The 27,977-nt window shown below is 35.9% G+C and overlaps 1 protein-coding gene across 1 annotated transcript; it reads right to left on the bottom strand.

The window, feature by feature from the left end:
* Positions 1-14,677: 14,677 nt before the first annotated feature.
* LOC101895299 (uncharacterized) lies at positions 14,678-16,260 on the bottom strand. The gene is made up of 2 exons (XM_005179774.4): positions 16,003-16,260; positions 14,678-15,941 (listed from the first exon to the last, which is right to left on the bottom strand). The coding sequence occupies exons 1-2, from the start codon at positions 16,132-16,134 to the stop codon at positions 14,745-14,747; spliced, it is 1,329 nt and encodes a 442-aa protein (XP_005179831.2). The 5' UTR covers positions 16,135-16,260; the 3' UTR covers positions 14,678-14,744.
* Between the last annotated feature and the right edge of the window lie 11,717 nt (positions 16,261-27,977).

The following is a 27,977-nucleotide window of genomic DNA, read 5'->3' as shown; positions in this document are numbered from 1 at the left end:
AATTAAAAATGTGAAATTTTCTTTTTATTCGCATTTTGAAATTGTGTGACTATAATTTCATTTTGTTTTCCACTTTCACTTGCAATGCCGGAATTTCTTATTCAGGCCCTATTCGGTTTAAAACTAGCCTCTGTCGGCACTGCATTTTCAAAGCGTAACGCAATTTTACTCTATGCTGCGTATTGTCAAACTCCGGACAACAATCACCTTGCCAAGACGACAACACACCATACGTCAACAACAATGCTATTGTCATGCTTTTCTTGTTGCTGTTGCAATTTAAGAGCGATTACGTGCTCCTCAATGGCATTTTAAATAGCCATTGCCGTTGTACATCAATGTCGCACGCCTTGGGGTGTGTAGATGGCGTTTAACACAAACCGTGATATGAACTTGAACCAGAACCAGAACCACACAATGGCAATGAAACGCAATTACAACAATAATATGAATAATACTAAAATAACCCCTCCGTTGTGACTTGATTCTTTGTGCTGTCCCATCCCAAAAACTCCAAAGGATTCACAGAGATAATCTTGGAAATATGAGACGATAACATAAATGGCGTAGGCGCTCATGTAATATGTGACTGGCTATAATACAGGTATGTCCGTGTGTGTCACCATGTGAATTGGAAATTGTCTGAGTCTAAAAATAATTGCGCACTGCACAATTAACTAGGAGCTTAACCACCCAGATACATAGGGAATCCAGTATGATCGTCTTAAAAAAAATAAATCTAGAAAACTTTGATTTGCAGAAAAAGCAGATTTGGAGGAGTTATGATAAGTTCCGCTTAATTTCTCCAACGTTGACCGTACCTTAATGATAAAGGCGATTTATGTTGATGCTGATTTGTATTATTTCAATAAAGATTGATTTAATCGATGTATTACTCTGCGTAAGATCATTCTAAATATTTCCTTCCGCAGACGTTGAAAGTAGTTTCTGCTGGACGAAACGGCTGAAGCTGGAATCTTAAAATTTTGCACGAGGGTCAGATTGGTGGGTAGGCGTGTGACAAGGCTGGGTCTTTGGAAATTCTTACTAAATGGATACGAAAAGTACTAAAATTAATAAAAATTGATTACTTTTTATACCCTCCACCATACATAGTATGGAGGGTATATTAAGTTCGCCATTCTATTAGTAACTCATAGAAATAATCATTTTAGAACCAACAAAGTATATATATTCTTGATCAGCGTAAAATTCTAAGACTATTTAGACCTGTCGATCCGTCTGTTCCTCTGTTGTAATCACGCTACAGTCAAAACAAATTAAGATAGAAAGCTAAATTTTGCACAGATCTCTTTTTGTCTGCAGGCAGGTCAAGTTCGAAGCTATATTGGTCCACGATATTGTATCAATGGAATTGTATAAAAATCCACACAAGGAGTTCCCTGTGAGTACTTTGGGAAACTGTCAACTTCCGATATTAGGTTTTAAGTTTGAAATATTTCAACAGAATTTTTAACGGATTTTTTTTTTTTTTTTTTTGAAAATGTCCTAATTCGTTCCATATGATGGAGGGTATTCAAAGTTCGGCCCGGCCGAACTTACTGCTTTTTCACTTGTTATTACAGAAATGGAATGAGCTTGAATTCTTATATTTTGATTGAGAGTCATTGAGAGAGAGTGCGGGATTTAGGAAATTCGAACATTAAGTAACGAAAACTTCTAATATGGCACTAAACTACTAAAATGGTACCATTTGGTAATATGTGAACGGATAAACCTGAAAACTTGACATTTGGTACGAGAATCAAGGTTGGAATGTAATTATGATACATGAAGGTAGTTTTGGAAGTGCGCACTACAAGTGCACGATAAGTACAAAATAGTACTGTATTTGGACCAGTTTGGTTGAGGGTGATCTGATGAAGCCAAATTTTTCAGATTTAGTATTGGAGCTCGTTTTAGTGGTAGTGTTTGGATAAAGTGATGGTCTTGGAGATGTGTACTACAAGTGCATGAAAAGTACTAAATAGTACTATTTGGTTGAAATATTGCATTAGGGTCGCTGTTCATGTGGAGCCTGTTACATTTTGGATATGTGTACTATAATTGTACGACAAATGCAATTTGTACTATATTTAGAATTTGGTGAAGGGATAGAGCTAAAAATCTAAACTTCGTTGTCTCCGTTAGTATCTGTTATTAAGATGTGGAGGTGGTTTTGGAAATGTGTACTATAATTTTTCGATGAAATTTGATATGGATGTCACTGTTGGTGTTGTGGTTGCGAGAAGGTGCTGGTTTTTGATATGCGTACTATAATTGTACTAAATGGTACTGAATTTGTTAACGGGGGAAAAATACATATCTAACATTTGATACTAAGTTCGCTTTTGGTATCTGGCGTGGAGATATGGAGATTGTGTTGAAAATACATAGTTTTACTGAAGGAAAAGATCTAAATGACTTATATATAAATCGAATGAAACATATATATGTGAGCTAAAGCTAAATCATAATCGAAATCATAACAAATTTAATCTACTTGATTCTAAGCTAAATTTGATAGTGTCTGCCAAAATTCATCTCATTTGGACTAATACACACATTTGGCGAACAATACACTTGAAATTGAACGATGATGTATATGGGAGCTTTATCCAAATCAGAACCGAATTCGTCAAAAATTGTCAAGGGTATTTCTCAGCTGTATCTGATGTCTTGTACCGAATATCATTGTTATTGTCATATATATATTGTGGTATTGGCATATGTTACGAATTTAGAGCACAATTCTTATGAAATCGAAAGACACTATACATGTATGGGAGTTATATCCAAATCTTATCTAATTATGACCAATTTCAATAGGGGTCGTCCTGTAGTCAAACAAATGACTTGTGTAAAATTTTATCTAAATCGGACTATAAGTGTGACCTGTATTTAGTCACAAATACATGGACAGAGTGTGACTATGAAAAGATAATCAAAAGGAACTACATTTCCAAATGCGAACAAACAATTGTACTACAGTGTGGTGTAGGGTATGAAAATACTCGTATAACCGAATCTTCTCGTTTTAGGAATTTTGAGTTAGCCAATTTCCAATACAAATCTAACCAATTTGTACAATTTAATAAATTAACGTACCAAATTCAAAATATTCTGCCTCAAGACAGATTTTGTTTCAAAGTTTCACATTTTGAGCTATTGTTAATTGTTCCTTTAAGTATGAATTTTGAAACTTATGAAATACCTTAATTCGTATTCAAAATGTTTAAATGTTAAATGGTGCAATCAGTCACTCATCTATTTTAATTCCACATACAAGGTGAGTTGATTATATATCAATCTGCCAGGTCAGTTAATTAATTCAAATTCTCTACCGCCTGAGCCCATGTACAGATTGATGTAAAGAAATTTAAAGTCCTAAAATCCACATCAATCTTAATAACCAATTCCAAGTTTTTGTATCATATTTATGGTTTTACATATCGAAGAAACACATGCCTCCATCATCGGCTACTGTTCAAAGCCACTAAATGGTTTTACCACTTTACACTTCGACTGTTTTTGCTACAAATTAAATCGAAGCAAATACATTGTTGCAACCACAACCACTCTCAAATAATCTGCAACGGTTTCGATGACTTTGACCTGGGCAGTCATATGTGCATATGTAACTACATTGAGTTGTTCAAGGCATGTTTCGTTGCTACGGGAAATCGAAATTACACAGTAAAGTATTTTCTCTTGATTTTCAAAAAATTATATTCATAATCTATATAAAAGAAAGTAGAGGCAGGAAAGGATAGAAAAAATCGGGTAAAAATGTAAAATTTGAAAATTTTAATTTTGAATTTTCGTAATCGTCATGTTTTATTTTGCATGATTTTTTTCCATTTTGACATACTATTTTCGAATGTATATTTGTAAAGTTTTTTTTCTTTTTCTTTTGCTAATTTTGGGAAGCATAAAGTGGTGGCAAAACTGAATAGATGATGTCGAAATAATTTAACGCGATCACACAAAAAAAAAAAAAAAAAAAAAAATCAGAAATTAGATCTTATTGCCAAAATGCTAAAATCGGAAAAAATTAGAAATTTTTTTCAATGGAATCGAATTTTAAAAATATATTATATTCGTAAGGACCTTTAAACATTTGCTGTAAAAAACAGCGAACGAGTTGAAGATTTTTTCTTATTTTTTAATTTCTGTCAATTTTATATAAGAGCGACTTGACGGATTTTTACAATTCAAACAATTTTGGAATGGTATCTTGGCAAAAAAAAAAATCGCGTAATAAAATATTTTTGGCGTGACATTTTTTCAATTTGACATACTATATTGAATTGTGCATTTTTTTCAAAGCAAATGAGTGCGCAATACGATATTAAATGGCAATCTTTCATGTCTTAAATTGGCATCTAGCTTTCTACTCCAGAGCCTACATCGTGCTTCAGCTGGAAGATGCGAACAAATTTAAACAAACAAAAATGACCGACAAAGCGTTTTGGGCTCATTTCAAAATGTGCACCTACTTCTTTCACATAACAGAAATCCGTCCAATGAGAACTCAAAATGCAAAATTCAATGGGACTGCAATCAGACAAAATACGAATATAAAGTGTGCAAAATAGTAGAGCGAATTGGACATTTAGAAAGAAAAGGATTTCTTCCTAAACTTTCAAGATAAATTTAATCGCTTTTGCAGGCCATGATATGGGTCATAACCCCGGATAAGGATATAACCTGATTTCAAGTTTATTTTACGTTTTAAACATATTTTTTTATACTAATTTCGGCAAATGTTGGTAATTTCAGAGGAAACAATCGTTGCAAAAAATGATCACCTTTTTGTATAACCATCATATCCTTTATGATATTTTCGGGGCCTTGGCCATTTTTTTAGGTTTTTATACCCTACACCACATAGTGGTAAGGGTATTATGTCTTTGTGCATTTGTTTGTAACATGGAGAAGGAAGCGAGATAGACCCATAGTTACTTTTGAGGATCTCCATAGAATCACTTTCGGAGTTGATTTATGCATGTCAGTCCGTCTGTCCGTCCGTCCGTCTGTCCATGTATTCTTGTGAACAGAATGCAGGTCGCATTTATTATCCGATTGAGATGCAATTTTCCAAACAACATTTGTTTGTCCCAAGGACGAACCCTATTGAAATTGGAGATAATAGGTACAAATTGAGATATAGCTCCCATATATATCTTCGTCCGATTTGCTTTTTATTGTGCTCCAAACGTGTAATATCAGCCCGAATAGTATGGAATTGTGCACATACAACCAAATTAGGCCTGAAAATAAGTATGCCAAATTTGATCGAAATCGGTTCAGATATAGCTATAGCTCCAATATATATTGTTCATCAGCTTTGTTATTTTAGTCCTCCGCAGCCGTAATATGCACTACAATATGAGACAACAATGTTTGGGGAAATATATCAAATACAGTTCAGAAATACCTTTGTTAAATTTTATCGAGATCGGTTCAGATTTGGATATAGCTCCCATATATAACTTCGTCCGATTTACCTTTTATTGTACACCAAACGTCTAATATTTGCCCAAATGGGATGGAATTTGGCACATGCGACCGAATTGAGTTTAGGAGCTAGCATACTAAATTTGGTGGAGATCGGTTCAGATATAGCTATAGCCATATATATTGTCCATCCGATTTGTTGTATTTGTTACCCACAGCCATAATATGCACTCCGTAACAACGATATTCAGGGAAATATATCAAATACAGCTCAGAAATATTTTTGCCAAATTTTATCGAGATCGATTCCGATTTGGATATAGCTCCGATATATATCTTTATGGGATTTCAAATTAATTGTGCACCAAATGGGCAATATAAGTCCAAATTTAAAAGATACAAATGCTTCGGCATATTTAGTCCTTTGAATTTTAAATTATATTTATAATCATAGGGTGTATGATTGAATTCTCCCATAAAAACTTTTAATTGTTATGTGGAGCTCAACTAAATTAGCAAAGTGGTGTAGGGTATCATAAAATCGGCCCCGCCCGACTTTAGGACTTTCTTTACTGGTTAAGATGTAGATTATGTACGATTTGTTTTTGGTCATAACTCCCAGAACAATGTGTTTCCGTTATTGAAGCGGACATGATCAACATGGGGAGTATGACAGATTGCTGTCATTGAATTGAATTTTAGAATTCTTTGATTCTCGGTATCCTATGAGGGACATACTCAGAGGAGAAAATCTCAAGCCACGGCCAAAGGCCGGCTACTTAACTAACTAATTATGAAATTTAGGTGCAGGACATATGCAAAGGAGAAAATCTCAAATCTGGACCGAACTTGAACGTGTTAGAATTTTACGATGATCAAGAATATATGTACTTTGTTGGACCTAAAATTATTATTTCGACGAGTTACAAATGTAATGACGAACTTAATATACCCTTCATACTATGTTTGGTGTAGGGTATAAAAATAGGATGTAACTCCAATTATGGTGAGCATACGACCTGCCTGTAAATTAAGATATAGTTCCATACATATAAGTAACAACCTACTTAAAATGTAAACAGTTCTAAAGCCAAATGATTTGATTTGCTTTACCAAAATTCCCAATTTGGAATTACCTCCACTAAATATGCATTATAATATATAGGGCACCATATGATCTGGCTCCTCACCGATATTCCGGAACGTGTCTCAAACAATTGAATTGCTACGATGTCACTGCATTCAAAGTTCTCTACCTATTTTCAGTGTACCTCAAGAAGTACTCGCAACGCAAGGCAAATGGGCAAATAGAAAATTAACGATTGATAGATGATGTTAGCGGCCATTTGTGCTTTGATCTCTAAGCTACTTAAATGTGCAGCTAGTTGTTCCATTCTGCAAACAAACAGGAGCAAAGTACTTAAGTGTATCTACGTAAATGGATAGCTAGGTAAAGAAAGGTACCCTCGCTGAGACATGTGTTCGATGGTTCCCAGTGTTATTTCTGTTGGTGGTGATGCGATGGTGGTGTGGTGGGTAGTGGCGTTGCTGATGATGATGTGTTGCTACTCCGCAACAGACATATCTATCTGTCGGCTGCCACAACAATTGCAACACATTAAATCGACATTTCTGACGGCCAGGCATAGCATTTTCCTAAAAAAGAGGATTTGGTACGTGTGTGTCGGGTCCACACAAGCAGCCCAAAAGGATGAGAAGTTTGTGTATCTAATGCAAATGGTAGGAGTACTTCAAACTTTTTGTGTTCTCTTTGGCTAATGTGCACTTGTTGGGTTGGAGCATTCCAACCTGAAATGGATGGACGAATGGTGTTAACACTTTATTTGAAATGTTTACAAGTACACAAAAATGATCCCTGATGCGGCCGGCCGGCTATCGGTGGCTTCTGTGCTGTGCTGCGATGATGGCTGATGCAGTGTGATGCTAATCCCGGGAACCAAAGTGTCAGATGATGTATGTATTGACAGCTATCGAACGAAAGTTGTACACAGTCGAAGTACTCCACTTCAAAACCACCCCACCTCCCCACCATGATCCATCTAAAGTAGGCAAAGAGTATCGCCTAGTATCACTGTTTGCTCATCTTTGGACCGACCTGTTTGTCGAACGTTTGTTTATTTTTTGTTTTTGTTGTTTTAAAACACCGAATGAAGAGGTGATACTAATGTCTGTTGCTTGTTTGCATTAAAGCTGTGATGTCTATTGAGTTGCGCTACCGCTACCGCTGCAATAATCAATAATATGTTAACTATTTTCTCACCTGTGGCAGCATGAGCAGAATTATTCCTCAATATGATCGGAACAGCGTTTTGGATGGAGTTCATTTAATTTGTTTGTTTAGAAATTCTTACATCGCGGAGGCTGGTATCTGTTGATAACGACTCTCAAGGTGTGAATATCGAAAAATTACCTTCCATTTAGTGCAATGAAAATTCCACAATAAGAAATAGAAATCCGACCTCCCTGTCTTTTATTGAAATTTGTGTATGTATATAAATGAACTGACGAAATATGGAATAACATGCTTGGCAATGCTCAGGTGAGAATGAAAATTATTTCTTTCATAACTTGAGTAAAAAAAAAACTGTATATGTTTATACTCATTTGGGATTAGCTCGCCAAAGGTAATCTAAATAGATGTCTCGGTGGCATGTCTCGGTGGCAAGAGAAAAAAGTTATTAAATTATCGATGTTGTTTTCCAGCATAATTTAGTTTTTATTTACCAAATTGTCGATGATTTTAGGTTTTAAAATATGAACAAGTTTCAGACCGGGTCCCGACAGATACATATACTACGTATTTGTTAGTATAAATATTGCAATGTGGGAATTTTTGAAGAATGGTGAGGAATTTATGGTGGTTATGGGAAATTATGACGGTTATTGTTATTAAGATAGAGTGACCCGACACATTACATCTTCATGAGAGATCGCATGTTGTCTAATCGGGATATGTGAAGATTGGAATAGGACACTGAATTCCCATTTTGCGAGAGTTTGTCGTATTAAAATGTTATACCCAACATCATAGTATGGAGGGTAAATTAATAGTAAATTTTAGACCCCACGAAGTTAATATATTATTAATAAGCATAAAATTCTATGACGATTTCTCGATACCCGCCCATCTGACTGTCTATCCGTCTGTGGAAATCAATGTAGCTTTCAAACGAAATGATGTAGGTTGATGAAATTGTACTCACTTGTATTCAATGTCTGCGGGACTTTTGGTATTGAAAATTGGCCAAGCAGATCCACGTTTTGGTATAGCACCCTTTAATCTTACCGTCAAATTTAAGGTGTTTTTGCGATTTTATTTATAAATTTACCCGAATTCGACAGTTTGTGTTCGCTTCATGCTAGATACGTCCTTGCAAAGAACTGTGAATATAGGTCCAAGCTTTTGTATAGTCCCTATAAAACCTTACATCCAAATATTATGTATTTAATGGATTGGCTACAGATGTACACGTTTCGTATAGCCTTAAAATAATTGTACCTCCAGATATCTTTATGATTTGTGTCACACTTTTTACCGGAATGGTTTCAAATACTTTGGTACTTTGGTTTAGTGTAGTGTACTACCTCCAATGACAGAAAATTGCTCCACATGTTCATATTTTTGCATAGGTCCCTTAAAACGGTACCTTCCAATGTCCATTATTTAAGGGATTTTAATTTTCAAATGAATTATCTCAAATTTGGTATTTGGAGTTCGTAATATGCGCCACTTTCTCTGGCAGATTATTGACTATATAAAACGTATACCTGTTTTCTTATAGTCCCCATATATCGTACCTCGAGATATTCGGTATATTGATGATTTGTGTCACACTTTTCCCCCGAACTGTTTAAAATTTCCCATTTGGGGTTTGTATGGGTACTTCCTCCTAAGACAGAAAATGTTCTACACAATGTTCTGAATAACGGTACCTACCAATACTGAATGCATTTTGATGATTTTAGCAACATTCTTCAACATACAGGGTGAGATAAAAAAAAAAACTGCAACAAAGTCAAACGTCATAATTTTTAATTTTTTTAGTTTTAGCGAATGAAAGCAAAATATGTCGGAAATAGCATCAAATTTTAGAATAAGTTTAGATTTGTTCGAATTGGTCTCCTTTGGCACGAATTATGGCTTTCAAACGGCCAATGACACCGTCACACGCTGCCCAATGTTGCTCTGCGTTATTTTGGCACATTCCCGGCGAAGCGCTTGCTTGAGGTGATCGACACTTTGGTATTTTTTAGTGCCAACCTTGCTTTCCAAAATACTCCAGTCTCAATAGTCCAACGGATTGGTATCCGGAGATTTTGGGGGCTATTGTGCGCTGGAAATGAAGTGAGGAACCTCATTTTGTAATCATTCTTGGGTGGCGCGTGCTGAGTGCGATGGTGCTGAGTCCTGTTGGAATGTCCAAGGTCTGCGGCCAAAATGTTTGCAAATGTTTCGCGATAATCTACGGCATTTATTTTGATGTCACTGTCGATTAATACGAGCGGATAGCGACTATCGGCTGTTATGGCGGCCCCCACCATCACCATGGCCGACGTTTGAGTTCTGGTGGTCAACCGAAGGAGCACATTTTCAGCTGACCTCTTTGGCAAGAAAACACGATCATTTTGTTTGTATACCAACTGCTGGACAACGAATGTTTTCTCATCGGAGAAAACCAAATTCGACAGTTCAACACTTTCGGCCAAGCGAAGCAACTCTTAGCCCTTTTTAGTCTTTTTTCTTTCTGTTGCGGTGTAAGTTCTTGCACTTTTTGGAATTTCAATGGCTTTACTCCGAGCTCATTTTTCAATATTTGCCGAATGGAATATTGCGATATATTTAGCTCACGAGCCATTATTCGGCCACTGCGGCGCTGGCTTCGATCAAGTCGCTTCTTTACTTTTCGAACCATTTCTTCTGATGTTGCTGTTTTCTTCCGTCCACGCTAACGAGCGATGGTATTAGACACGAAAGATTTATTCACATTAATATGCTGGAGTGCTCTAACTATAGCCACTTGTGGTTTTCTAACCAAATATTAAGAAATCACACTACCACGCTTGAATCACGAATAACTTTTTTTCTGGAAATTCTCACCAAAATGCTTGTGCGCTTGAAAACAATATTATGAGCTGTCACTGGAATATTTTTAACAGCTGTCGAGCGAGTGGCTTACAAATGACAGCATCTGAAGATGGTTGCAGTTTGTTCATCTCACCCTGTATTACCATTTTTTTTTTGGAATAATTGGTAATTATAATTTTAACCTTTTGGGAGAGGTAGAAGAAGAAGTGAGCTCATAAATTAGATATTTCAAGTTGGAAAATAATCGGCAACTTGTGAGAGATAAATTTATTGACAAAAACTTGAAAATTTTCAAAAAAAAAAAAATAATAATAATAATAATAATAATAACATTCGCCAAATATTCTGTTCAAATCTTAAAAATACCGAATATAGCCCTTATATTGGAGTCTATACGAAGATGTGGACCTGCATAGGCAACTTTTTTAACAAGTCATTGAAATACGAAACTTTAAAAAAAATCTATGAATAATGTAGCTAAAATCATCAAAATACCGAATATAAGGAGGTACTTACATATGGGGCTTTTACGAAGGCCTGGTCCTGCATAGATAATTTTCTGTCATAGACTGTAATTCCCATTATGAACTCTCATTACGAAATTTGAAACAACTCCTATGAATGATGTCGCTAAAATTACGATTTTTAGACAATTCCATTGAAAAATGTTGCTAAAATCATCAAAATACCGAATATAGAGAGGTACCGTTATATTTGGGATAAACGATATCGTGTACCTCTATAGACAACAATCTTCCAGGGGATGAAGTACTTAGAAGGAAATCCTTATGTGGATTTTTAGAAAATTTTATTGAAAAAGGGGGCTATACGATATGGTAGACTTATATAGACTATTCTTTCCAGGGGGAATAAAGTACTCAAAAGAAACTCCTTGTGTTCATTTTCAGACAATTTCATTGAAAAATATGTCTAAAATCTATTTTGATGATGGGGCCTATACGATATTGTAGACCTATATGAACAATTCTCTTCCAGAGGGTAAGATACTCAGAAGAAAATTCCTGGGTGGATTTTGAGATAATTCTATTGAAAAATGTGGCTAAAAACATCAAAATAGCAGTACCGTTGTATTAGGGCTATACAATAAAATGGACCGATATATCCCATATATACTTTATTATGTCTAAGAATATTATTTCGATGAGTTACAAACTTAATATACCCTCCATACTATGTGTGGTGGAGGATATAACAATTTTGAAACTTTGTGGGAGAGGTATCAGAAAGGGGTAGGCCTATATTTATCATCTTCAAACCATAACTTGCGTTATTAAATGTATTGGGATATGTGAAATTTTTGAAGAGAATCTTATTTCTCATTTTATGAGAGTCTTAACTATTAAAAATTTTGACCCATTAGAACAAGTAGGAGTGGTCCGATATATTCCATCTTCACACCCGATTTTGTTGTTGCTAGAAATATTTGGATGTACCGAGTTTAAGAATAATCGGATGCTCGTTTCGCATTTTATGACCTTCATAGTTATTCACAATTTTTAACCCCTTTTGGGTGAGGTACAAAAAGTAGTGGATCAATATCTATCATCTTCACACAAGATCTTGTTTTCGCCGAAAATTTTGGGATGTGTGAAATTTGAGGAGAATCGTATGCTTATTTCGCATTGTGGGAGAGTTTGGGTTATTCAAAATGTTGACCCTTTTTGGAGCAAGTACATTCTTAGTGTGAGCCGATATTATTATACCCTACAACACTTTGTGTTGGGGGTATTATAAGTTTGATTGGGCCAAAAATTATGTAACACATCGAAATATTGGTTTCCCACATAGGAAAGTATATATGGATCTTCCTATCTCGCCGAGATGAGTCGATCTAGCTATGTATGTCCGTCCGTCCGTCTATCCATGTTATGAACCGATCCTCACGAAATTGAAAATGGAGGTGGGGTTAAGGTCAGAATAGAACCCTATTTCTTTTGGAGATGATCGCATGATATTAAGGGGTTAAAATGGACCAAAAACTGAAAAATTTTCCTGATTTTGCAGTTGCTCTATAGGCCACAACTATGAACCAAACGACACGGGAATTTACATTGAGTTAGAGGTTAGACCTGGGCAGAAGTTTACCAATTTGGGCGGCCAGCGGACAATATTTAGCGGGTAAAATAGACAATAACTTTAATGTAAGTAAATAGAAAATTTCCATCAAACCGCGAATATTTTTAACCCCCGCCAAATCACAAATACATTAAAAGGTCACTCCTGCCCATTAAGACGATGCTGATAGCCAAGAAATTGGATATATAGCAAAATAGGAACAATTTAAATGTAAAAGAAAAGATCTTATTTATTCTGCTTATAAGTCAAGAACCGCTGGTCCGATTTTCACAATTCCCCTCAATTCGGAATGGTCTCTGGTCAGAAAAGGATAAAATCTGAGAAATCGCGGAAAAATATACCATAAATGAGTGAAAATCTTTTGTTCCATTTTTTTTTTTCAATTTATGTCATATTTTTTATCGCATGCGATTTTTTTCAATTTGACTTACAATTTTGAATTGAAAATTTTCTAAATTTTTACACTTCTCAACACTACGCTTTGAGGGTATTATATGTATATTGCAATTATCGTCCGATCCTCACGAAATTTTGCATGGGGGTAGCGTTAGGGTCAGAATTAAAGCCTAGTGTTCTTCTATAGGGGTTCAAATGGCTAAAAAATTAAAATTTCTAATTTGTAGTCGCCACAAATTGAAAACTAATCAGAAGAGAGTTAAGGACAGGGGAGAAGTCTAGCATTTTGGATGACCATTTCGTGTGAAATTGTTTTGAATACAACACGACGGAGTACGTGAATATTGGCCAAATTCTCCGAGTCTGGGCAGAGTTCCTTCAAAAATGGATTTGGATATAAGGAAACTTCGAACATATTTCAGTGTTGTAGGGTATCACATGGTCGGCCGCTCGACTATAGCCTTTGCTTACAGGGTTGCCCATATTCGACGGACCCATCTGGCAACGCCATAACTTTTGACAGAGATGTCACATCGCTTAATGACATACCGCGTTTGAAGCGTCAGTCTAAGCAGATTTTTACCATGAAGCAATACACGCCACGCGAGCGCTCTGAAATAGTTGAAATTTACAAGAAGTCAATTGTGAAAACTCAACGTGCTTTTAAAACATTAAAAAATGTGAGAAGTGCGCCTTATAAGAACGAAAAATTTCCGACTGGTAAGGCTCATTCTAATCCGAAGAGGCCATATAAAAGTCGACCAAGGCGACCGGCCGAGAATATCGCTGCCGTACGAGCCAGTGTTGAGAGGTCCCCAAGAACATCCCAAAAACGCCGTTCTCAGCAGTTGGGCATGGCTCGGTCCACTTTACAACGGATTATTCGCATTGATTTGCATTTGTTCCCGTACAAAATTCAATTGATGCAAAAAATGTTGCCTGCGGACAAGCCTCGTCGAATAGAATGGGCCCAAAGGGCCCAAAGGTCCGTTGAATATGGGCAACCCTGTACTTGTTTATTTTTGCACCGATACAAATATTGATTGAAGATGTGCAAAGTTTGAAAAAAATCGGATGATTCTATCTTATTATATATGGTATATTATTTCCTGTAAAAATGTTGACCTTCGGGAGGCATCAGAAGAAATGGACCATCTCCGAAATCGATCTAAGTTTGAAAATAGTATTACGATGTACCAAGATGTACCTTGGGTCCTAAGCCGTTATTTCGATCAGGCACATTTTTGTCGTATTAAGAGATATATACCCTTTGTTTTTAGCAAGGATTTTGAAAATTTAACATGAAACTATTTTGAAAACTTCGGACTAAGAAGTTGAATACTTATACCAAATTAAAACCAGATTCGTAAGAAAAACTTTGCGCAACCTTCAGAATATATTCAGAGATCAAAATTTCATATTACCGGTAATTTCCCCGTTATTTATGCTGAAACCTCCCGAAACACTGAAACCGAACAAATATGTTCGAGAATATGCTGAGATATCGAGATATCGTTACTGCGACAGACATAAAACATTTATCAGCCTTAATTTTAGGATAATTTAACGTTCGAATGTCTGTTGCAGTCACCTAAATGTAAATAAAGCACTACTTATGGATTATTACTCTATGTGGAACCATAGTTCACACTGAAATTTATTTAACTATCTTTTACACATTTAATTAAATTTTATTTACCACATCATCATTGGCCTTGATTTCTACAGCTTTTGCGGGAGTTTGACTAATTTCTCGCCGTTGACAAATATTTGTGCTTCGTTTCTTGGGTAAATTTTTTGCCATAGTTTTGACTGCATTTTTCTCATTATCGGATGATTCGTACTCCTCCTGCGTTTTATACGAATCAAAGCTATCGCTCTCATCCACATCCTTTTCGCTTTCTGCCGAACATTCACAATATTCCGACGAATCGGAATCACTGCTGGAATTTTCTCTTCGATCGCAATCTATTGGACATTGGTGGAATTCAGGTTTTTCAATGCATGGATCTGGCCTATCTTCTTTGTCCATCCTAACCCATTGGCATTCAAAGGGGCCCTGACTACAATCAATCGCCACAACTCCTGTGTCAGGGTCAATGTCACAATCACACATGAGTTTGGGACAATTGCATTGCGAGCAGCGCTCCACTTTGAGATCTTTATTTTTTATTTCCTTTCTTTTATTTGGGGGAGTAACCCCAGGTTCATTAATGCGTTGATTATGGCAAGCCAATGGAGCAGCATTGGATGGGGTAAGGGGACTTTCTATTGGCCATCTTTTGGGCGGTAAATTTTCAATGTATTCCCTCAGTTCGGCTGACTTTTGGCACTTGTCAACACATTTTGGTGTTTTATTACCTCCCTTGGGCGGAGATCTTGTTCCATGTATAATTTTCTTCACACATCCTCTTGGATGATAATCCTCTATGATAACGGGATCAGCACGATCACTGATGCGGCCATGAAGCCCTTTATAGATGTTCAATATTTGAGTGGGATAATTTCGCTGAGCATTGAAAAATAAATGAGAATAACGCCCGAAGAGCAAAATTGTGCGTCGTGCGGCATGTAACCATATGAACTCTTGCTCCTTAAGGATAACTGCTTCTCGAATCGGGTTGCGAATACTGTGATCAGGGGTGCCGTGGTAAAAAGCTTTGATTGCCCTCTTGATAATGCAATAAGCTAGCAGCGCCTCAACTCTGGTCATTTGACAGTCGCGTTCGAATTGCCCCACAATCTGTTCGCGATAAATGCTATTTTCATTTTCCGAACTTTCAACTCGATGACGTTTCGTGTCATAGAACTGAAAAGCGTTTACCACAATTCCCTTGGTCAGTTTAGCCTTGCAACGATGGATTCCACATACAATCATAATCTGCACTCGGGGGAGAATAACCGATTAGGCGAGTCCATGGAATGAAATGACCCAAGCTTACCTCACTCATAGTGTCAGCAATATCGTTGACATTTTCCTTAAACAGAGGATCGAAGTCGTGTGGTTCCCGGCATACGCTGAAATCACGTTTGTGATATGGACTCTTTGGTGGCAGACATTGGGTAACTTTCATTTTGATTGGAATTAAGACAATCTCTTTAAAAATACGACAAATTTCGATAGTTTCGAGAAAAAAATTCTAACGAAAATACAGCCAAAAAAATATGAAAATATTTTGAAGTAGTTTATGTCATGAAGGAAAGACAGACAGAAATTTTAAATATCAAAAATGTACGTTAATTTATTTACAAATCACAAAGCAAATAAGAAATACATGTATTTAAGTGACTGTAAGAAGTTATATGTTTTTTTTTTTGAAAATATTAACCTGTTTTGGAATCTTCGATCTCGGTCTAATTTCGATAGAAATATTCCGGTGTACAAAATTTGGACAAAAAATTTAATTCCCCTTCGGGAGTTATCGTGCCCACCATCAATCAAAAGGCAGACTAACAAACATCGTTACATCCACTCCAAATGACGTAAAAATTATTTCGTTTAAAGATACTTATAGTCTAAAAGTTACATTTGGCCATATCAAATGACATATCAAATGACATGACATGACTCTGTAGCCAAATGGCTAAGACTATCACTTGATTATTTGAAAGGAGCAGTGAAATTAACGATCTTTGTCGGTAAATCAGAAATGAATTTTAATATTCCATTACAGGTTTGAAAATAGGCTAAATCGAGCACAATTATGGCAACTCCATAATAATGATAAAAAATCAGTATTTGTGACCGGATTAAATATTAGTCAATGTTACGGGTAAGTCCCCCACAAACGGTCAACATTTTGTAAAACCATAAAACACATATAACCAGTAAAGAAAGTCTTAAAGTCGGGCTGGGCCAACTTTATGATACCCTACACCACTTTGCTAATTTAGTAGGGCTCCGCATACCAATTAAAAGTTTTTATGGGAGAATTCAATCATACACGCTATGATTATAATTATAATTTAAAGTTCAAACGACTAAATATGCCGACGTATTTGTATCTTTTAAATTCGAACTTGTATTGCCCATTTGGTGCACAATTAATTTGAAATCGGATAAAGATATATATGGGAGCTATATCCAAATCTGAACCGATCTCGATAAAATTTGGCAAATGTATTTCTGACCTGTATTTGATATATTTCCCCAAATATTCTTGTTACAGAGTGCATATTGCGGCTGCGGTTGACAAAAATAACAAGTCGAATGAACAATATAGCTATATCTAAACCGATTTCGATCAAATTTTGCATACTTATAAAAAGGTCGGAGTCCACGATTTATGAAAAAGACGATTCCACGATGTAGCCCAAACTCCACATCTTGGAATTATTTTATAAAACTTATGGCAATCATTAAATATGCATTAAATATCGGTCATAATCCATCTCCGAACCCGACTTAAGTTTGGCAATATTATTTCGATGTGAAAAGTTTGGATCAAATCGGATACTCCCTTCGAATCGGATAATCCCTTCGTGCGTACCCGGGGGCAAGACGGACGGGCACCCCTAGAATGCTCTGCATTTGATCCAATGAGACCGAGGGTCTAAACCCGTTGCTTCGATGAGGCACGTTTTGGCCGTATTAAATCATACAGGGTGAGATAAAAAAAGCAACGAAACCAAACGCCATTATTTACATTTTTTTAAAATTTTTTGAATGAAATTTTCATCAAATTTTAGAATAAGTTCAGATTTGTCCGACTTTATTACCTTTGGCACGAATTATGCCCTAAAATGGGCCAATGAAACTATCACACGCTGCCCGAATGTTGCTCTACGGTATTTTGGCCCATTCCCGGAGAAGCGCTTGCTTAAGGTGATCGATCCTTTGGTATTTTCTAGTACCAACCTTGATTTCCAAAATACTCCAGACACAATAGTCCAACGGATTGGTATCCGGCGATTTTGGAGGCCATTGTGCGCTGGAAATGAAGCGAGGAACCTCATTTTGTAACCATTCTTGGGTTACACTCTTGCTGAGTGCGATGGTGCCGATTCCTGTGTGAATGTCCAAGGTCTGCGGCCAAAATGTTTGCGTGCCCAAGGCTTAAATACACCCTCCAGAATATTTTCGTGATAATATTCGGCATTTATTTTGATGCCACGGTCGATTAATACGAGCGGAGAGTTATGGCGGCCCGCACCATCACAATGGCCGGCGCTTGAGTTTTGGTGGCCAACGGAAAGTGCGCATTTTCTGCTGACCTCTTTGGCAAGTAATCACGATCATTTTTTTTGTTTACAAACTGCTGTACAACGAATGTTTTCTCATAGGAGAAAACCAAATTCGGCAGTTCACCACTTTCGGTTTAGCGCAGCTCTTTAGCTCTTTTGGGTCTATTTTCTTTCTGTTGCGGTGTAAATTCTTGTACTTTTTGGAATTTAAAAAGCTTTACCCTTAAATCTTTTTTCAATATTTGCCGAATGGAATATTGTGATATGTTCAGCTCACGAGCCATTTTCCGGCCACTGCCACGCGGGTTTCGATCAAGTCGCTTCTTTTCTTTTGGAACCATTTCTGCTGATGTTGCTGTTTTTCTTCCGTCCACTTCCTTGACGTCGGGCTACGATACCAGTGTCACGGTAACGAGCGATGGTACGACACACAAAATATTTATTCACAATTAAATGCTGGAGTGCTCTAACGATAGCCACTTGTGGTTTTCCATGCCAATATATAAGAAATCACACTATCACGTTTGAATTCCATCACGAATAACTTTTTTTCTGGAAAATTCTCACCAAAATGCTTTTGTACGATTGTAAACCATATAATGAGCTGTCACTGGAATAATTTTAACAGCTGTCGGTGTAGCTTAAAATAACAACAGTCCGAAGGTGGTTGCAGTTTTTTATCTCACCCTCTATATACCCTCTGTATCCATATGGTTATGGACAGAGAAAGAATGAAATAGCGATGTATTCTTTCTTTATTATGTTTCGACGGGTTCCATCTTGCCAAATAATTGGTCTGGTCGTCCATTTATATTAACAAGTCCAAAAAAGCGTATCGTTCAGTTAGTGCACCTAAACCCAAGTGTAGCTGCTCAGCAACTGAAACTTGAGGTTGAGGAAAGGTTTTCAAAAGTTATTTCCCATGAACTGTCTGCAGAATTCTGACTGTTAGCAAAGCTGGTTATAGTAGCCAATATCCCGTATGAAGCCGTATTTATCAGAAGCCATATAGCAGAAGCGAATGGATTTGGCAATTATATATGTATCCAAGCCTCCAGAGTTCTGGAACAGGGTCATTTTTCGGATGAAGTAAGATGGAAAGATCAGTTACGAACGCCTCCCCAATCACCGGATCTTAATTCTATCAAGCATTTATGGGACTTACTTGCAAGCAGGATTCGCACACCGGTCGTGACCTAGGGTCAAACTTTTAATACCCTCCACCTTACCGAATATCTGGAGGTATCGTTATATGGGAGCAATACCAAAACGAGGATCTATACATACAATGTTTCGCCACGGCAGTCAGAACCCATTATGACCAACAAATACCAATTTATAGACAAATCCGTGAAAAAATGTGACAAAACCCATCAAAATACCGAATATCGGGAGGTACCATTATATGGGGGCTATACCATATCGTGGACCTATACATGCAATGTTTCGCCACCGGAGCTAGAACTCATTATGACCAACAAATACCAATTTTTAGACAAATCCGTTAAAAAATGTGGCGAAAACCATGAAAATACAATTATATTTAAGAGATATATATTGGAAATGAAATAAAATATGTTTTGGCTCCATACATGTCTGGAAATGTGTGGATACATTTTAAATTTCAATTTGTTGCCACTGTACGTAGAAATATGCGGGCATGTGTATACCCTCAGTAGCCATATGGCTGAGGGAATAAAAAGTATTTTTTTAAATGCAAAATAATGAAAATGGCGCCAGTGGTCCGACCCTGTGTACGTCTTGATTTATCTCATATAAAAATAATAGACTTCTCAAACCAAATTTGGCTTTTTTTGATCCTGGAAAATCAGTGTCTGATTTTCTTCCCATTTTTATCTAATTAGGGCAAATACGAAAATGGAATGTCTATCAACAACATAAAACATAGTTGCCCGGACATAATCACCGTTGCAACTATAGGGATTATGTCCGATTTTTTTCTATAACCCCATAAAAAAGTGGGAATTATGTCTGCTTCGAAAAATGACATAATGTCCATGGGAAGTATGTCCGTTTACTGAAAAAACAAGGATTATGTTGAGTTTATAAAAAGGGACCAAAATAATAGAGCGAATTTCTATCCTTCCAGAAATTCGTTCTAAACTTTCAAGATACCTTAAATCGCTTTTGCAGGTGATGAGTCATAACCCCGGATAAAAATACAACTCGACTTAAAGTATATTTTACATTTTAACCATATTATTCATACTAATATTGGCAAATGTTGGTAATTCGAGAAGAAACTATCCTCGCAAAAACTGATCACGTTTTGGTAAAACCATCATGTGATTTAAGCTATTTTTGGGGTCTTGCCACTTCCTTAATTTTTTTGCCCTTTTTTAGAATCTTTGTTTCTAAGGGGGTAGAAAAACCCTTTGCATACAATTTCCCATTTTCGGAGTGGGGCCCATCTTGGTCTTGATCACATTCATCAATTGATTTGAATTGACCATTTTATCATATACGTTTTTAACACTCAAGATAAAGCCTATGGCTGAAAAATTTAGATCAGACTATTCAAAATATCTAAAACCGACTGTAGGTGAACATCTGTTATAATTTTTGCCATGAATATCTATTTCTATTTATAAATTACTATGAAGTCATTACTTATTATAAAAATTGTGACTTAAGTCAGATCTTTGATTTATAATGCTTTAAACAATATGCATTAAAGACTAAAAGTTCGGGCCGGCAACGCGGATCGGGCCAGCTAGTTTAGTATAAAGAGGAGTGTTAACAATTGCTACCTTCATCCTGCCATAACTCAAAAACTAACGAATGATATTCATAAACAATAGGGCTTTACCATATCCAGGCCTTGTGCTTCATTTTGGGTAACATTTCCTAATAATATGTTAGGTTTATACAATTTGGTACTCTTCACAATTTGTCCCTTATTGCACAAGAATAAGTTCCCTCTCAAATATGTTATCATTAATTAACACCCTACATTTAAAACTTTTCCTCTCATACAAGAACACATTATTTGTCTAAGGTTCTATGTACCACACCACACCGCAGAACAAGAAAAAACAATAAATAAATAATATTTCTATGGGAAACTTTTAAAAGCAAACAAATGATACAGTTTCTTTTCAAATAACTCCATTTAAGTACCGCTTATTCTTGCTCGAAGACATTTCGGCTGGTCTTAAACCATATTACTGGAGGCTACTAAAATATGCCTTTCAGCTGCAGTTATGTGTATTTCAACTGATGGAGGCAAGAGCACCGATGTTATTTGTTTTTGTTAAGAAAGACAGAGCCGCCTCGATGGTAACATTCACCAGACACAAGGAAAAGAAAAACTGTTTCAATAGAAACGACATTTGTCCAAACATATGCATAACTACCAAAACACATAAATATAAGAAAACCAATAAAATAGTATCAGCCGGTTTGGCCGAAAGATTTATACCCCCAGCCTTGAGTTATGACTGTTGAACCTTTATTGGGGAGGTTTCGAAGCAGTTGGCCAATATTGACGAATTCGTATCTGCCCTAAGACTGATATAAATATTACAAATACGTGAGGTAATACATATAGTCGACCGAAGATAAAAAAAAATTGGTATGAACAAAATTTGAAGGAAATCGAACTTTTATATCCAATTTTATGCGAAATCATAAATTTCGATAAATTACATATTCATATTATATTTCTGGTTAAGAGAAATATTTAGATATTGCGAGTTGTAAAGAATCGCCGACTTGTATTGCAACCCTGCGGGACATTTTTCAACTAGTTGAGAAAATCGTTAGTTATAAATGCATTATTCTACAACTAACTGCAAATTGGTTGAAAAGTCATCTGGAGATCAAAAAGCAAAGTAACCACTACTGGTTGATATTCAGATGACTTTTCAACTAATTTGTAGTTAGTTGAAGAATAATGCATTTATGAACTAACTTCCCTGCGGTACTTTTCTCAACTCGTTGGTTATAAATGCATTATTCTACAACTAACTACAAATTGGTTGAAAAGTCATCTGAATATCAACCAGTAGTGATTCATCTCCAGATGACTTTTCAACCAGTTTGTAGTTAGTTGCAGAATAATGCATTTATGAATTAACTATAAGTTGGTTGTAAACTCATCTAGAAGACAACCAATTTGAACGAAAAAACAGCCATAAAAAACAAAGATGATTGGTTATATCAAAATAATTTGCAATAATTCGCATAATACATTTCCAAAAATACTTCGATATAAATGCAACGTACAATAATACAAGCTAGTGCTGCTAACCTCCTTCAAATAGAAAATAAAAAAATTAATTAAAAAAAAAAAAAAAAAAAAAAAAAGAATAAATAAATGAAAAATTAAAAAGGAACTTCTTAACATATTTTTTAACTGACTAAAAATTGGCTTAAAAGTAATTGGTTTACAGTTAGTTTAAAAGTAACTAGTTTATATTTAGTTTCAAAGTAATGCAGGAATGGACAATTGTCCACTGCCTAGCTCATCCCCATGTTAAAATAGTTAATTGGCGTAAAGGAAATAAATCAAAAAATAAGTAGTTGTGTTTTTTAAAACTAATTTTAAATTAGTTTTAAACCAATTTATTTTTCCGCAGGGAAGTTATGACAGATATGTGTATTGGAAATTGTGACCCTTTGTAGGTGATGTACCAGAAGGGGTTCGCCTTTACATATCACCTCCCAACAGATCTTGTGTTAGCTAAAATGTTTGTATTTGGGAAATTTGAAGAGATTTGGATGCTTATTCCGCTTTCTTTCAGCGTTTTGTTTTACAAAATCTTGAACCCGATGTGGGGGAGGTACCAAAAGAAATGATTTTGAGTACGATTTTTGAATGAGTACGATTTTTACCATCTTTATAACTGATCTTGTGTTGATGGAAATTTTGAGATGCACCAAGTCTGAATGGAATCGGGTGTTGATTTCGAGTTTTACGATCTTCATGGATAATCAAAATTTTGACCTTTGTGGGGGAGATACTAAAAGGAGTGAGCCGATATATTCCATCAGACCTTGGACTAATAAAAATATTGCGATGAGTGTAATTTGAAGAGAACCAAATGCTTATTTCAGATTTTATGATCGTTTTGGTTATTTAAAATGTTAACCCTTTGTGGGGGAGGTACCAGAAGGAATGGTCCGTTCTCTACCATCTTTAAAACAGATCTTGTGTTTATGGAAATAATGAGATGTGCCAAGTCTGAATGGAGTCGGATGTTAAGTTCGCGTTGCATAAGCTTTAAGGATATTCACAATATTTGTTGGAGAGGTGCCAGAAGGAGTAAACCTGTATATTCCATATTAACACCAGACCTTGGGCTAATAAAAATATTGGAATGTGTAAAATTTGAAGACAATCGGACCATTACATCACATTTTATAAGGGTTGTAATTGTTCAAAAATTTCACCCTTTGCGGTGGAGGTACTTGATGGAGTGGACCGATATTGTCTATCTTCGCTCCTGACCTAGCACTGATACAAATATTAGGATTTGTAAAGTTGGAGCCAAATCGGATTATCCTTTCACTCTCTGTGCACTAAAATATTTTCTTTGAAAAATTCGACCTTTTATGGGGGAGGTACTAGAAGGAGTGGATCGATACTTCCCATCTCCGAACTCGATGTAAGTTTGACAAAAAAAATTACGATATACCGAGTTCGGACCAAATCAGATACTCCCTTCGAGAATTATCGTGTGCACCAGCCAGACAGACGGACGGACTTTGCTAATCGACTCCAAATGTCCTGAAATGAATATGGTCCAAAGAGACCTAAGGTCTAAAATCGTTATTTCGACTAGGGTCGTTGTTGTTTTTCCTGGCAATTTTCAAAAGACCGATATGAAGAGGTACATACATAAAGCACTATTCCAGAACCCGCAAGAATCTACTAGTTTAGCAATTTTTTCGATATCATATAGGAAAAAGTAAGCGAAGGCTATAGTCGTGCGGGGCCGGCCATGTTTATACCCTACAACACTACAATATGTTAAAAGGCCCTTTATGTCCAAATCCATTTTGGAAGATTTCGCTTTTGAAATTATGTCACGAAGCACTGCCCAGATATTACCCTTGCTGTTGTTGTGGTCCATTTTACAGCTAAATATAATCCAATGGTCATCCAAAATGCTAGAATTCTTCCCTATCCTTAACTCTCTTCTCAGGCGTGTCATTGGGTTCAAATGTGTGATCAAGAATTTTTTTCTGTTTTTGGTTCATTTGAACCCCTAAATATTTTGCGATCATCTCCAATAGCAAAAGGATCCACTTTATCTTTAAATTTAATTAATTAATTTGCTTCTCTACGATATTTAGCTATATTCGTCAACGAAATCAGCATAAAAAGCAAGAAATTCGTCTTTTTGCATATTTTGGATATCGCCTGTAAGTATTTTCAGCGTTGCGGTACAATGAAAATGTTGGTATTTTTTCACACAAAAGTAGTGGTCCATTCTACTAGCTGACCTAAACTCAAACTTCATGCGAGATTTCGTGTCCTTTGGTTTCTATTTGTTACCTTTATAACGGCTGCAAATCAGGAACATTTTTAGTTGTTTGTCTATTTCAAACCCCAAAATTATTGCGGACATCTTTGAAAAAATAGGCCTAGCGCCTCTGAGTCTAAAAAAAATTTAGTGAGGATCGGACGATAATTACAATCTGTATATAATAACCCTAACCTGTGTTGTAATGTGATATAATATTACAAAATATACTCTTCAATATTATAAGTCAAATCGAAAAAATCAAAAATCGGTCCAGCCATTCTTGAGATATAAGCGTTCAGCTAACACCCCCTTCCTTTGTATATATACATTGTACATATTTTGTTATATATATCCGATATATTTACTATCGGCATCTACGTAACTGTCAGAATTGATCAGTTCGTCTATTTGTACTTTCACCGGGATTAAAAATATTCGCGGTTTAATGGAAAATTTGACTTTTAGTTTAGGTGAGCAAGTTCCAGTTTTTGGTTTATTTGAACCCCTAAATATTATACAATCATCTCCAAAAGCAATAGGCTTCTATTCTGGCCATAGCCCTCTTTTATTCTAAATTTCGTGAAGATTGGACTATAATTGCGACCTGTAGAGTGATTACAAATTAACATGGACTGACGGACGGACATACATAGCTAGATCGACTCAGCTCGGCGAGCTAGGAAGATCCATATATACTTTCCTATGTGGGAAACCAATATTTAGAGGTGTTACATAATTTTTGACCCAATCAAACTTATAATACCCCCAACTCATAGTGTTGTAGGGTATTAAAATCGGTTATTGTAGTTACAACTTTTACATTCTTGCAGTTCTGGAGCAGAACAGAAATTATTTTGCGAAGATGATCCTACCTGATTAAAAACTAAATTACCAAATCACGAATAAAAACTTTGTAAACCCGGAAATCAGGAGTTTAAACCTAGCAGAATTAAAAAAGACGCAAAAAGAAAATGAATAGCAACGCCCCAACCAAATTTCCTTGTAGTGTAGGATCTATAGGGTATTAATGAATCAGAAGTTACCAGATCAGACGACCCCAGTTATTTGGAACAAAAACGATCAATATAAATAGAAAACCCTAATATTTAGAACTGGCAATAGCAACTCCATCAACAACTATCTAAAAAAACATGAAAGAGGAGTTTTATTTATCTATCTTAATAGACCGGACTTTATCCCAATTGAACGCAAAAGTGTTTTTGGGCCACTATAAAACTCCCACACATCAAATTAGAAGAGGGTATCATTGACAGAGTTAATTGGTTATTAGTAGTGTTTTATTTGGTATTTCGAATATTTTGTCTTCAACACACACTACATCTGTAAGTGTTGGTGTGTAAGAATTTTCCTCAAAATGTACTAACAAGCCCCATAATATTACATCGTTTCAGCTGACAGAAAATTGGTATTTATTTTTGTTTTTTTTTAGATTTCATTTCAATTCTGTGAAGTGTTTCGAATAAAAGTTCTCATGCTAGTTGGCTGTTTGTTTGCCGTTGTTGTTATTGAAATAATATTATTGTGTTATGTTTTAAGTTAACAACAAAATACCCGAAGGAAAAACAAAAATACAAACAATAACAACATTAGCTGCTGCTGCACCAATGACTACAACAATGACAACAATACCAGCAACATCATCAGTGCGGGCAAACATCCAAACAATGACTCCAAGAAAAAGTTTATCGCCAAAGACTGAAAAGCCGTTTGGTCTAGAATGTGGAATTGGGCTAAAGGTAAATATGTTTTTGGCCCTCTAGAAAATTTCCCACAATCATTATTCATGTGTGGCTCGTATGTATGTATGTATGGCGGCCCGGTGCAATGCCCATTCACCACGATGCGCTCTCTGTATTAACGCATATTTTGGTTGCATTCATTAGTCAAAGGTAATAATGTTTTTATTTGTTTAAACTATTGATTAGAAAGCTCCCAGAAATCGTTTCCCAAGTCACAACAATTTGTGTGCTATAATTGTTAGTATCTTCTATTCATTATCAGTTTACAGTCGATTGGAGAGTCAACGTCAATAATTACTACCAAATCGCGGTCATTGTCTAAAGCAAGAGATTTGTGGGTCTCAAAAGACGAGCCCCATTGTATTCTAAATAAACAAATGAATGTATGTATATTCAATGCAGCAGGTTTAAATCATTGCTGCTGCTTTCTTGAGCCCCATAAAGAGTGAAACATATGACGTCCACTTAAGACAGATGATAAAAAGAAGTAGACCGCCAAAATTCTCCGGAATCATCAGAAAATTTAGGCATTCATGTGATTTGATTATACGACAGGGGCAATTACCAAAGCTACGAACGAAAGTTTTGGTTTATTTGCGAAATCAACGCCAGTCACAAATCAAATGTTAACAAATGCTGCATAAATTGCTTTCGGCTGAAATCTAGGCCAAAAAGCAAAAGGAAAAATGTCTGTTGTCTGACAGAGCTGACAATTTGAAAAGTAGCCACCTGATAAACGGATTTTTAAGAAACTTTAACAGACCTTATGGGACATGATGCCTCCCCATTCGTTTTTGATATCATCTTTGTTTTTGAAAATTGGTAACAATATCAGAGTTAAATATATATTTTAGCTGTAGCAAAATGGTGAGGCTTAATCCCATTATTGTTGTTTTTATAAAAACAATGTTTATAAGTGCGGTTGTAAGATTTAGAAGATTTTCCTAAAAGAATTTTAGTTCAATGTAATTTTTGGTTCCTCTTCTATTGAGCTTACGATCTCGGAACTTGGGTAAAAAAAGTTTTTTGGTCATAGGAGTTATTTTAAAATATTCCTGGGGAGAATATCCCAGACACCCTACACCACTTTGCTAATTTAGTAGGAGAATCCAATCATACACGCTGTGATTATAATTATAATTTAAAGTTCCAAGGACTAAATATGCCGAAGCATTTATATATTTTAAATTCGGACTTGTATTGCCCATTTGGTTTGAAATCGGATAAAGATAGATATGGCAGCTGTATACAAATCTGAACCGATCTCGATAAAATTTGGCAAAGATATTTCTGAGATGTATTTGATGAATTTCGCTGAATATCGTTGTTACGGTGTGCATGTTATGGCTGTGGGTAACAAATATAACAAATCGGATGAACAATATATATGGGAGCTATAGCTATATCTGAACCGATCTTCACCAAACTTGACATACTAGCTTATAGACTCAATTCGGTCATAAGTGCCATTCCATTTGG

This window comes from Musca domestica, unplaced genomic scaffold, assembly GCF_030504385.1.
Source record: "Musca domestica strain aabys unplaced genomic scaffold, Musca_domestica.polishedcontigs.V.1.1 9, whole genome shotgun sequence".
Taxonomy (NCBI): Eukaryota; Metazoa; Arthropoda; class Insecta; order Diptera; family Muscidae; genus Musca; species Musca domestica.
Note: the sequence above shows the minus strand (reverse complement) of the source record. Positions and strands in the feature narration are given on the sequence as shown.